This window comes from Sminthopsis crassicaudata, chromosome 1 (genome assembly GCF_048593235.1).
Source record: "Sminthopsis crassicaudata isolate SCR6 chromosome 1, ASM4859323v1, whole genome shotgun sequence".
NCBI classification, from domain to species: Eukaryota; Metazoa; Chordata; class Mammalia; order Dasyuromorphia; family Dasyuridae; genus Sminthopsis; species Sminthopsis crassicaudata.
Window position 1 is genome coordinate 621,864,318 of NC_133617.1, and position 13,507 is coordinate 621,877,824.

General features: G+C 38.0%; 1 protein-coding gene across 2 annotated transcripts in view; it reads right to left on the minus strand.

The window, feature by feature from the left end:
* Nucleotides 1-122: 122 nt before the first annotated feature.
* Nucleotides 123-13,507, minus strand: part of EGFLAM (EGF like, fibronectin type III and laminin G domains) — a 244,052-nt gene continuing 230,667 nt past the window's right edge. For both annotated transcript variants that reach the window (XM_074282625.1, XM_074282626.1), the window contains 3 exons: nt 4,382-4,465; nt 2,771-2,874; nt 123-1,190 (listed from right to left, as the gene is read on the minus strand). In XM_074282625.1, coding sequence (XP_074138726.1) covers nt 1,036-1,190; nt 2,771-2,874; nt 4,382-4,465 — 343 coding nt within the window. In that variant the 3' untranslated portion in view covers nt 123-1,035. The remainder of the gene's footprint in view (nt 1,191-2,770; nt 2,875-4,381; nt 4,466-13,507) is intronic.

Consider the following 13,507-nt stretch of genomic DNA (forward strand, 5'->3'; position numbering starts at 1 on the left):
GAATAAATGGATGAATGGATGGGTAAATGAGCGAACAAATGAATGTTATCCTCTTCTTAAGATTTCACTAATTTTCTCCCCACTCAACAGAAAAAGTAATAGCAAAATATCCAGAAATGATATATGTTCAATCCTTTAATCAGCTTAGGTCAGGAAAGCTTCATAATCATACACTCTGAGTCATCAATATTGACAAAAGAGAATTATCTGGTTCCCTATTGTCCACCCTGACCCTACCCCTCCACAGATACCAAACCAAATGGTATTCAAATGCAAAGTATTCAAGGACTGAAGCATATGGAATTCACCTAAACTTTCCAAAGTATACTATGTGGTCAGTTCTGCCTCTATAAAAATATACACATACAAAAGTACTTCTACAAAAACATGGCGTCTATTTTCTGAGGTTCATATTATTGAAAAAAAAAGAGACTTTTAATATTAAGGGTGACCTTTCCAGTCCCCATAATGATTCTGAAATAGTTTCCATAGGGTTGAATTTCTTGTTTCCTTATATACATAGTATGGCCAGAATGTGCTGAGGACATAGCAGGTAACTAAGCAATTTCATGAGGCAGGGTAACAGAGGGGAAGTTTGGGGTCACATAGTCATCCTGCTGTCATTAGAAGTATCATGAATCAGGAATGAAGAAAAACATTTTAATACTATTCTGCTGGATGTTTAAAAAGAAAGCACTATGACTCACAATAAAGTCATTGAACTATTCATCACAGCACAGTGATCTCTGGAATTTGCATTGATGTTTGATCTTGTTAGTCACTATACATTCAGTGGACAGTCTGATATTTCCTACACAGAGGATTCAGTAAGATTTGGTCCATAGAGCATCAACAGGGAAAGCTGCTGGGTTTCCTCTCTCTTGGTCCAGTCCATAGGTTCTCATCAGGGTGACTTCCTCTTTGATGAGCAAAGAGTGCCCTGGGGACTTGGTGTGCAGCATTGGGCTGGATGGCAGGGACACAGGGCTTCTGGAAGAATAATCCTCACTTTCCCTTGGGAAAGTTTGGCTGTGCTTACTTGGCTCCGCAGGTATTGATGTTTTTCCCATCAGCTGCATCTTCCACCAGGGAAATGTGGTAATCAGTAGAAAGAGTGAAATGGGAGATACAGCCCACTAGACCTCTCATGTATTGCCTATTTGTATGCAGAGCAATTTCCTTCATTCCACCTGCCAGGGACAGAGAGGGAAGGAGACAAGTCAAAGGTGAGATCATAAGACTAGAGAATCACAATATTTCACAATTGGCAAGGATTTAAATTTTGACCTTTTTCTGCCTTCTGTAATTCTAATCACTCTTCCATATGACAGTTCCTTAAATATTTTAAAAGGTAGCTCTCAAATTCTCCCACTCCTAATTCCTTTTCTCAAGTCTGTCCTTCTAGTGTGTGCTAAACATTCTAATTTTTTTTCCTCATGAATTGAATAATACTCTTCTGGATGTAATACTAGATGTATTTTTCTAGAGGCTATCTAGCTTCTCATAGATCACAGAATCATAGATTTATTGCAGGAAAATAGATCAAAAGTCGCGAAGTCCCATACTCTCATTTTTACAAAGAAAACTTAAGATCCTGAGAAATGAAGTGGTTTGCTCCAGTTCAAAGAGGTAGTATTAGAGTTAGAATTCAATTGTCTTTTCTTAGCTGTGACCCCATAATTAAGCCCAATACTTCAGATGTGCTATGAACAGGAAAGAATACAAGGAGGCAGTTATTTTCCAATCTAGATATGTCACATTTCCTGAATCTTTCCAACTTTCTTGAACATGCTTGCACAGCTGATGTACCCACTGTTTCTATTGATTGACTGACTGATCTATCCCTTCAGTCAATTTAACAAGGTCAAGGGGGATGAATCTATTAACATTTCACTTTCATCTCTCCTATGATTTTGTCAAAGGGTAGGCATGGCTTGATTGTTCTTTGGGCATAGTTCCAAATTATTCTCTAGAACAGCTGGATCATTTCATAACTCTACCAACAATGCATTAGCTTCCAAATGTCCTAATCTTCTGCAACATTTATCATTTATCCAACATTTATTCCTTTTCTGTCATATTAACCAATCTTATGATTAACTGTGAAGTCAAGTAAATGGGTACAAGCATATGCTATACATTTATATTCTAGTTAAAGCCATTTCCTTGGAACAAAATGGTCATTGGTAAAATTTTTAAGGGATTTCATTCAGTCAATAAATATTAATTTCAATGATATGTGGAGTATAAGAGACCACACCAACTTCAAACAAAACGAGTTAGCAAATTTGCTAAACATCATTTATCATTTTTTTCTATTAATCCCAATTTATTAACTAATTTAAATATATTATTAATCATAAAGGGATACTTTATTTATTTATTTTTTTATTATATGCAGAAAGTTTGCAAATTCATTGCTCCTCCTAAGTCTTTGCTGAGTGGGAGAGATGTGCCTGGGAACAGAAGAACCTCTCCTTCCTTCCAGATAGTGCCTGGTTTTGGCAAGTTCTTGTTTCCAAAACAAGAAAAGCTTTGTTTCCCCACCGCATTGGGCCAAACACAAAGGGGTCTAAGCAAGTCTCCTCCAGCCCTGGTTTCCAGCCCAGGTTTGACTGTGGAAGAATTAAAGACCTCCCAAATTTCCTGCCTGTCATTCATTTGGCTTTAGTCACTGGAACTAACAGTTAAAGGGAATCCATACCTTAACAAACAGGAAATATCAATGTAAACAAAGCCTTTAGCTCTAGCCAAGTATCACCAAACTCACCTACATAGAGATCTCCATTGATATTCAGCTGTCTCATAAGTCCAGGGGATTTGCCAGTTCTAGCTCCATAGTCATCCACAGTTATCTTCCCAGACTGGCCATCCCTGGAAAGATAGTCACCATTTTCAACTGTTATTTTATAGACAGCATCTAATGAAGGATGAGGATTAAGCATGAGAATGGTGTCCCAAACCTCAAGAGCTAACACTTTAATCCTACTTCTAGTATCCGGGGTGGGATGGAGGAGTACAGAAGACAAAGGGGATTTTGAAACACAGAATGACCACCTACTTTCTGGCTTATAATGAATACCTATGGCTCGGGTCTTCTCATTCTTACCCTCAATGGATTGTATAAAACAGAAAGAGAATAAAAACCTCTGCCCTGAGAATAGAGCTCAGTTTGAGGCCTTTTGCTTGTTCATTTAGCTGTCCCCTGCTATGGCCTCCAAGATAAATTTCCTAAATATGACTCTTTGTTGGAAAGGAGGTTCTCCTCCCAAATTTATTTGTTTAGGTTTTTGTTTTTGGACTAGGTGAAAGAGTGCTACTTAGCCTTAATCACTGAATGGGTGCAGCCTCAATCAAACTGAGAACTGTTGAAGACCTTAATTTAAAAAGGTTGAGTTCCTCTATTGCATCCAGGGCCATTTCTGGTTGTTCTGATCTATATCTGGCCACTAAACCCAAATGGCCAAAGTGAGGAGGTGACCTTGTGCAGCCCTTCCTCACTTAAATCCAATTCACTTGCATGTCATGGTATCATCTCCCTGATGTCATGGTCCTCTTCAAGAATGAAGGACAAACAACAATGAAGTAGGGAGGGAAAGAGGAGAAGAGAAGAGAAAGAGGGAAGGAGAGAGCTAAAGAGACAGAGCAGAGAGAGAAAGACAAAGACAGAGAGAGAGAGAGAGAGAAACACAGAGAGAGGAGACAGAGACAGAGAGACACAGACAGAACAAGACCCAGATACACACATAGAAGACAGACAACAGAGAGACAGGGACAGAGAGAGAAAGAGAGAGAGAGAGACAGAAGAGAGAGAGAGAGACAGAGAGAGGAAGAGAGAAAAAGAAGGAAAAGAACAACAATGATAAGGAGAACAACAATGATAAGAACAAGGACAAGAAGAGAAAAGAGAATCTAGGCATCTCCTTTAGTCTTTTCCCATAAGTTAGACAATTTTAATGTGTTAATAAGAAGGTAATTGGAAGATAGAGTCAATCCTTGAAGTCACCCTGAAGTGAAGAATATAATACAGGACAAATAAGTTTGAGTGATGAGGAAGGGTGGAGATAGAATAGAAATAAAATGCCCTATAATGCTAATTGTGAAATCCACGAGATGCATAAGATACCTAGAAAGCCAGGAATGAGAAAGCATTCCAGTGGGAATTTGGGAAAATCTGGAGTTAAAGACAAAATATTTTCAAGAGAGTTGGGTCCAGAGATAGGACATTGATGTAGGATTCCCCAAGGTGAGGCAATGCATGTGTATGCATGTGTATGATTGGGGTGGGATGAGACATAGATGGGGCTGAGGGATGGTGCTAAATCCAAAGCTAGATCCCTATTTTTTGGCCCTGATTGCTCCCAAAGAAACCCTTACTCACCTGACAGCTTTTACTCTGTGCCACCGGCCATCATTGAAAGATCCGTTCACTACAATGGAAACAACACCACTGCCCAAGTTGTAGCTAGAAGCAGAGAAAAGAGTAAAACTTGAGAACACAATCCAATCTTGTGCCTAACGGCTGCATTCTAAAAGTGAGGAGAACAATATGGAACTTAGAAGATAATTTTCCCATAGATACCATGTTGGTGCATTTCCCACAAAATCTACAAAGTCCCACTGAATCCATAATGTCTCTGAAAGTTTTTTTTTTAATTAAGATAATTATTTCATTTTAAATTAATCATCATTTATAATACTGTTTCTATTCCATCTCAAGACACCCATCAGACCTACTTCCCTGAACCACCAGGAACACCAGAATCAAGACACAGGGGCTTTGGCAGCAGTGTCTGGGGACAGGAAAGAAGAGCTATCCCTGGGCTCTAGTAACTCATTTGACCCTTCATGTCAGGAGTTCTTAAATTTTTTGGAGTCTTCTGAATCCCTTTTACAGTCTGACAAAGCCTACAGATCTCTTTGTAGAATATTTTTAAATGGATAAAATAAAATATACAAGATTACAAAATAAATCAATTACATTGAAATGCAATGATCAAAATATTGAAAAGAACAAATTCACAGACTCTGGATTAAGAAACCATGCTTTGTATGGTAGGGTGTAATGACTTAGAGGCTGGAACATCTGGTTCAAATCTTGCCTCTGATATTCACTATCCCTGTGATTCTACATGAGATACAACTAATTGGAGCTTCAATTTATCTTGCTATAAAATGGGGGAATATGGAACTGTTTTATCTACTTCATAAAGCTATTGTGAATTTCAAATGAAATAATGACTATAAAGTACTTTCATAAACTTTAATGTCCTATCGAAATGTCAGTTATTATTATGTTGGCCTAGAAGCAAAACTTTTCTATAGTTATATTCATTTAGAGAACGGGGCAGCTAGGCGGCACAGTAGATAGAATACCAGGCCAGGAGACAGGAAAACCTGAGTTCCAATCCATCCTCAAATACCAATTAGCTGTATGAGTTTGGGCAAGTCATTTAACCCTGTTTGCTTCAGTTTCCTAATCTGTCAAATGAGTTGGAGAAGAAATGGTAAACTAATCTAGTATCTTTACCAAGAAAATCCCAAAAGGGGTTCATGAAGAGTTGGACATAACTGAATATTATTAAACAACAAAAAGAGAAAAGAATACATAAAATAAACCTGTCTACAATGGTTGTTTAAAATGTGTATATTCAGCCAAAGCAAAAACTTAAAAACAATAAGGTGAATGAAAATTGACTTCTTACTGATCAAGAGCAGAATTCAATGAACTGTGGCCAATATTTCTTCCATGAGTTAAAACTGATTTTAACATTTTAAAATAAAGCTTTTTTTTAAATTAAAAACCATTATTTTTATTTTAAAACTATTTATTTTGCCATTTCAAAATGGTAAAGACCATACTTAACAAAAATCTCCTCTATTGTAATCAACAACAACAACAAAAAAACCCTAAGCTACTTTATATACTTCTACCCATCTTATCACAATATCAACTTATATTTCTCTCGCCTTTTTTTAGCCAGACTTCTAAGATATAATCTTCTCTACTTGTTGCCTTCATTTTCTCTCCTTTTACTCATTTCTCAATCCTTTGCAGTCTACTTTGATCACCACTAACTGAAACTTATCTCTCTAAGGTTAACTTGGATCCCTTATCTGCCAAATGAAATGGCCTTTCCTCAAATCTTATCTTTGTTGACCTTGCTACAGCCTTTGACCCTGTTGATCATTGTCTTCTTATCTAACTACTCTCTCCGGGTTCTTATTCCTACCTGTCAGACCGTGGTTTTTCAGCCTCTTTTGCTGGCTCTGATTACAGCATTAGCCCATGACTCTGTCTTGGGCCTTCTCTCCACTCCTTATACTCTTTCATTGACTTCCATGGATTTAGTTTTTGCCTCCATGCAAATAACTCCCTAATTCATTTTTCTAGCTCCAGTCTTTCTATTGTTCTTCTGCAAACTAGATATCTCATGGACATCCCAATTTATTCCAAACAAAATTCATTGTCTCCCCCCTTTTTTTGGTCAACTCATCCCATATCTTGCACTATCTTTTTTCTATTGAGGGAATTCCCATTCTTCCAGTCAACTAGGCTTACAATTTTCATGTTATCTTCAATTCCCTACTCCCTACATTGTCATTTCTACTTCTAGGACATTTCTCGAGTCTGCCTATTCATTTCTTGAGTATGCCGTGAGTCTCACTATTCACAATGACCTCCTTATTTTAGGTCCTTATCATTTCTTGCCTGAATTATCACAATGACCTAATTAGTCTCCCTTCCACATCTCTCTGCATTTCAGTTTATCCTCCATACATCCATCCATCAATGTGATTTTACTCAGCTGTAATTACTGAGCAAGTTATTTTCCTAATGAATAAGGAAGTAAGTTTCCTATTATCTCACAAATCTCCTTATTCCATATAGGATAAAATATAAACTCCTTTGACTTTTAAAACCTTTCACAACTTGGTCCCAATCTATCTTTCTAGGTTTTTTGTCATATGTTATTATTATTCTTACTTTCTACTATCTAATCAAATTGGCCATTTTGTTGTTCTTGCTAACAAACATTCTATTCTCCACTTCCATGCTCTTGTACTATCTGTCTGTCAGGCATGGAATGTATTTCCATTTCATCTGTCTCTGACTCAGAGAAAAAGAAGGACTAAGAAATGAGTGAGAGGAGAGAAAGTGGAGGCAACAAGTAGAGAAAATATTCCTCTCCCCTCTTCCAGGGAGTATGGATAAAAATTTTAGGATGATGATATGGTGAGATAATGGAACTACAAAACTATAATAAAAACTTACTAAGCAGAGATTATACAGGAAGAGAAATTCATTAATAATGTCAAGTGCTGGCAAAATTTAGAGTAATCAGCATTAAGTAAAGTCCTTTAGATTTGAGAATTAAGAGATTGTTGATAATTATGAGGAGGGCATTTGCAGTTGACTGAAACCAGAAACTGAAATACAGGGTTTAGGAGAGAGTAAGAGGAGAGAAAGTAGAGTCATCAGTTGTAGACAGTTTTCTTAAAGAGTTTAGAGATAATTAAGAGAAGGAGAGATATAGGACTAAAGCTAGCAGTGCTGGTCAGATTGGGAGAACATGAGTGTGTTGGCTTGCAGAAGTAGGGAAGGCACACGTGTGTATTTTTTTCACACACATACACACACATATATGAGAGAAAGAGGGAAAGAGGAGGGAGAGAAGATGATTGTGGGGACAATTTGCTAGAAAACTTGGGAGGGTATTCAAGGGTATATGTATGTAGAGGAGTTTGCCTTAGCAGGGAGAAAGGGTGTACCTCTTTATCTGAAACCAGAATAAAGGATAAGATAGTAGAAGATGTCTGAATAAAATGATTTGAGAAGGAAGATACAATGGAGGACCTCTTGGCAAATGTTATTAACTTTGTAGATGAAGTATGACGATGAGGAAGAGGAGACTGTGAGTAGTTTGAGTAGGGATAAAAAGGTTCAGTGAAAAGTAGCATGACATAGAGGAGAAAAGGATGGTCTTGGAGTCAGAAACACAGGTTCAATGCTTGCCTGTGACATACTAGCTATATGACCATGAACAGGTCCCCTAACTTTTCAATGTCCCTTGTAATTCTCTAAGCTCATGTTATAAATAAGTTGTTAACTTGTTTGAGTGGAAGGTTTGGAGCTGGGGGAGGGAAGATGAAATGAAACATCATTTGGACCTACTAAAAGTAGCATTTTCCAAAAAGTCATTTAAGAAGATTTTAATGTAGAATTCTACTGATTTAATGAAAGTTTGAGAACTGCTGCTCTAAAGCCTTTAATTTCCCTAGAAAAAGGGGCTACAAACCCACATAGAAATCATTTCACTAATGATCACAGGTCAGAAAGATCTAAAAGCCAGTGGGTCACAGAGTAAGTCTTTAAGCCTGGGAAAAGACTACTTCAAATTAAACTATGGGATAAGGATGTCCTTTTATTCTTTGAAAATTTCACTGTTGGTTTTTTTGTATTTTTCTAATACTTATTTTTCTTTATCAAATGACTTCTTGTTTGGGGCTGTTTAGATGTAGCCATAGATTTCATTATTTGCTGGCCAGATGATTCTTGAATGAATAAATGAATGAATGAATAAATAAGAGGCAGGACTGAGAAACTGGTGGGCAGAAAACCAACCACACTATAAAATCATTGTTTTCTTTATTGCATGAGAATGTCACCAGAGGGATAACTTTCCTTGGAGGAAATGCTTTATATTTTGGCCACACACTGAGGCTTATAGGTCTTTCATAATTCCCATCTCAACTTAAGAGATTTAATCCTTTCAGAAAGGTTAATAACCCTGGAAAAAGATTCCATCCATTGATCAGTCTTCCATGACATTGGTTCCTGACGAGCATCATCAATATAATAATCACTCTAATTTGAATAGTATTTGAAAGTTTGCAAAACTTTCTAGACATTTTCCCCCAAAGCTTTTCCATGTGATCTCACTTGATCTCCATAACTTGGGGGGGGGGAGATGGAGCAAGTGTTATTATCTCTACACACATCTTTGTAGCTAAAAAACAGTTATGAACTCATAGAAATCTCTGTAACTTCTAAACTTCTCCCTTTCCATCTATTATTAAATCTCCCTTGTTCCTTATTTCCATTGTCATGTTTTGACTTTCTTTTTTCTTGTTCAGTAGTTTTCAGTCCTGTCTGACTCTGCTGAAAAATCCCAAATGGTATTCTAAAGAGATCCTGAAGTGGTTTGCCATTTCCTTCTCCAACTCATTTTACAGATGAGGAAACTGAGGCTATTATTATCCCCATTTTATTGTTGAGGAAACTGAGGCAAATAGAGTTAAGTGACTTGCCCAGGATCACACAGCTATTATGAGACAGGCCAAATTTGTTTGAACTCAAAATAATGAATCTTCCTGATTCCAGACCTGGCATTCTATTCAATACATCACTTAATTGCTCCTAGTGTTTTGGACTAATCTGTAGTGTGTTGCTTTTGAGGAAATAAGGAAATAGATGGGGAAGAAGGAACAAATCTGAATCTCTTCTCTGGAAAGATTGAGGTGTTGATTCCAGGAATCATGGCTCAGTGGGAAAAAACAAAACAAAACATTGTATTCATAGTCAGAAGACTTGGATTCAAAACTTGCTTTGGCTGTTTATGCCCAAGTCCTGATTAGTGTGAAAAAATGAATTAAACCACCTATAGAAAGTCAGCTATTGTTATTTGTCATTTGTTGAAGAGGACAAATGACATCAGAAAACTGACACGTCCTAAATCTGTGACACTGAACAAGTCACATAATTTTTGTGTGCCTCAGTTTCCTCAATAGTAAAATGGGGATAATAATAACACCTAGTTCCCAAATTTTTGTGAGTCTTCAATAAGATAATATTTATAAAGTGCTTAGCACAGTGCCTGGAACACTAATAAATGCTTATTATTGTTGCTGTTTTTTCCTGTGTGATTTTGGGCAAGTTCCAACTTCCCTGGGTTTCAGTTTTCTCATGTGCAAAATGTGCAAAATAGACTATATGACTTCTAAGGTCTTTTCCAGCTTTATAATTTTGATTCTATGATCCTATATAGCTCAAAACTTTTTTTGGGATCTTAGAAACCTAGAAAAAGAGGGGAGGTGGTGGCAAGGCTGGGTATCATCATTTTTGAAGGTTAGCAATTTATACGTCCTAGAACTGGAAGGGCCTGTAGAGAACATTTAGTTGATTCCCTTTCTTTAACATGTGAGAAAACTGCATCCAGAAGAGATTAAGATTTTAATTTAGTTTCCCTGATTTTACATCTGGTGTCTTATGCCTTTTCTGCTATACTATAAACTTGCCTTCTCTCTCCAGTTCCTGCAGTTGCTATTCTGCTTAGTCTGGGTCTGGCTCAGGGAAGGCTTCATCTTCTCACCCTTCCAACCTCCCAAGTAGATCTGGCTCCAGGTGCCAAACAGGTGGGATAGGAAGGAGGGCAGAGAAGAAGGGAATGGGACTGGGAGACTGAGCTTAGACCAGCTGGATATCTGCAGAGTTGTGCCTTTTGTGCCTTTCATGCAGAGAATATATCCTCCACCTCCAGCTGAGAGGAAAACACTTTAGAGTCAGTTTTCAGAAACTTGAGAAAGAAATTATAATAACTCAGAGGTGTCTGGGAGAGACAGGAGTCATCAGAAAGGTATCAAGAGATTGGGGAAAAGTGGGTGGCTGTTGTAGAATCTTTAGTGTGAGAGCAGGTCTGACCTGCTAAGGGGTTGGGAGACTAGCCTGCTAAGGGCTGGGGGGCTGGCCTGCTAAGGAACTGAGGGGGAGACTGGCTTAACGGGCTGGGAAGCTGGCCTGCCAAGGGATTGGGGGGACTGGCTTGTTGTACTGGATGGGGATCAAATTTCCCTATTATTGTGTCATCCCTTTTCATGGCTGAAGGTGAATAGCTTTCAGCTGTCAGTTTTGGGTGAAAGTGGGCAGGTTCCCACCAGGGGCATAGCTACTGTTTCAGTTCCCATTTTTGGGCACAATCATGCACTTAAGGCCTTTTGCAAGGTTAACCACAGGAAAACCACAAGAAAATGGCCTTCCAGCAAGGAGTCTGAAACCTAAGCTCCGCTACAGGCTTGCTATTTGCTTCTGGGGGCCGATCTGGCAGAAGGGAACAGAGTTTAAGTGAAATAATGTAGCATAGCTAAATCTCTCAAGAGCTTTCAGTCTCCAGCAACCAAATTGTTATCTCATTAATTGTGCTCCCCTGAGAAGCTCTAACTCCATTCAAGGTCTATCTCAAAGGCCACTGCTGAGTGTACCCATTCCTTCTCTCTTTTGCATATATTTTGTATATGTTATGCATATGCTCATCTGTGTAGGTCATTTCCCTCCATATCTAACCCTCCAAGAAATCAGTAAATTACTTGAGGGCAGGAGCTGCTGGGGTTTTTTTGTTTTTGTTTTTGTTTTTTTCAGGAAGAATACTTCCCCCCCCCAATAATATTTTATTTTTCCAAATACATAGTTTTTCGATATTAATTTTTGTAAGATTTTGTGTTCCAATTTTTTTCCTTCTCCTTTCCTAATCTTCTCCCCTTCCCCAGGACAGCAAGGATTCAGGCAAGTACTGGTTTTTGTTTTTATTTTTGCTTTTTTAGCCGAGGCAAGTGTCTGAAGTCACATCTGAACTCAAGTCCTCCTGACTTCAGGGTTGGTGCTCCATCTACTGCACTACCCAGCTGTCCTAGTCAGAGACTGTTTTAATTTCTGTTTCTATATCCTTAGTATGTAACACAGTGCCTCTCACAGAGGTCCATTTAGTCCAATCTCCTCTTTTTAGAGATGAGGAAACAGGCCCAGACCCAGAGAAATTAAGGTGGTTACACAGGTAGTAAATGTCTTTCCTTTCTCACATCTGAGATTTGAACCCAGGACTCCAAGTTTAGCACTTTTTGTACTGTTCCACACTGTTACATACTAAGTGCTTTAAAAATGCTTGGGTGGCTAGGTGGTATAGTAAATAGAGCGATAGACCTAGAGTCAGCCCTCTTTCAGAATTCAAATCTGGCCTCGAATACTTCTTCACTTAACTGTTTACTTCAATTCTTCACCTACAAAATGAGCTAGAAAAGGAAATGACAAACTACTCCAATATCTTTGCCAAGAAAAATCTAAATGGGGTCAAAAAGATACAGACATGACTAAAAAAGAAAAACCAAAACAACTTAGCAACAAGAAAAAAATACTTGTGGAATTTAATTAGATCAAAAGTGAGGTGCTATTTGGGACTAAGAACATGTTCCTGCATATTTAGAGAAGTGATAGCTTATTATCTCTTTGCTTGGAGCCAAAATTCCTCCTAAAAAAAAATCACAGTACCTCCTTATCCCTACTTCCATCAAAGAGGTTCTATATATGGCAATATAATGTTATTGTTCAGTCATGTCTCCTTCAAGACCCCATTTGAGGTTTTCTGGTCAAAGACATTGTAATGGTTTGCCATTTCCTTTTCCAGCTCATTTTTACATATATAAAAAGCTGAGGCAAACAAAATGAAGTAATTTGTCCAGGGTCACACAGCTAATATTTGAGGCCAGATTTGAACTCAGGAGGATGAGTATTCCTGACTTCAGATCCAGCACTCTATCCATTTTACCACTTAGCCTCTTATATGGCTATATTCAGAATGTAGAATTTATAATAATAATCAATAGCCTCAGAGGCCCCAACAAGATGTCCTGAGGTTGAATAGGATGGATCCCTACCTAGACCTCAACTTCTCTCACTGTTTCCAGGAAGCAAAGTTTTAACAGTAGCACAAGTCTTTTGTCTTCCTTTCCCTTTCAATGTGACTTACTTCAGAAATCTTAGTGGTATACACTTGAACTATGTGTGCTTGGGGTAGGGCAGGGGAGAAGGGTGAGTATAAACAAATAGAAGGTACAGTTCTTGCTTCAAGAAGTTTTCAATTTGGCCAGGGAGCAGACATGCTCAATTAGAAACTAGATGATTACTTGTGTGTGTGTGTGTTGAGGTAGTGGTAGAAACAAATGCATCTGCCAGGAGGTGGAATGAGATTGCCTCTCTCCATTTCTCCTTCAGATTGATCTATGTATAATCAATAAATTCAAGTGTAACTGTTAAATAACAAAAACAAGTGGCAATTCAAATGGATATAACACTTTTAAATTTGTAAAACATTTTCCCCACATCCTTATGAGAGTGGGCAATCAAGAATCATTATTCCTTTTCTACAAATGAAGAGAGACCCACCCAAGGGTAGGGAGAGGACAATTAAGCATGAAGTCAGGAAAACCTGAGATAAATGTAGGTATATGACAGTTACTACTAGTTGTAAGACCCTGGACCAATCAGTTAAATACTAGGTGCCTCAGGCAACTTATTTGAATCATAGGACCACAGATTTACACTTAAAAGAGATTCCAGTGGCCTTTCCACAGATGAAGAAACTGAACCCTAAGAAAGTGGGAAGAGGCAACTTTATAGCAAGGAGATTTGCTTGATTAGAGCAGAGGGCCTGCCTTGTTGGGAGTAAGTAAATGTCAG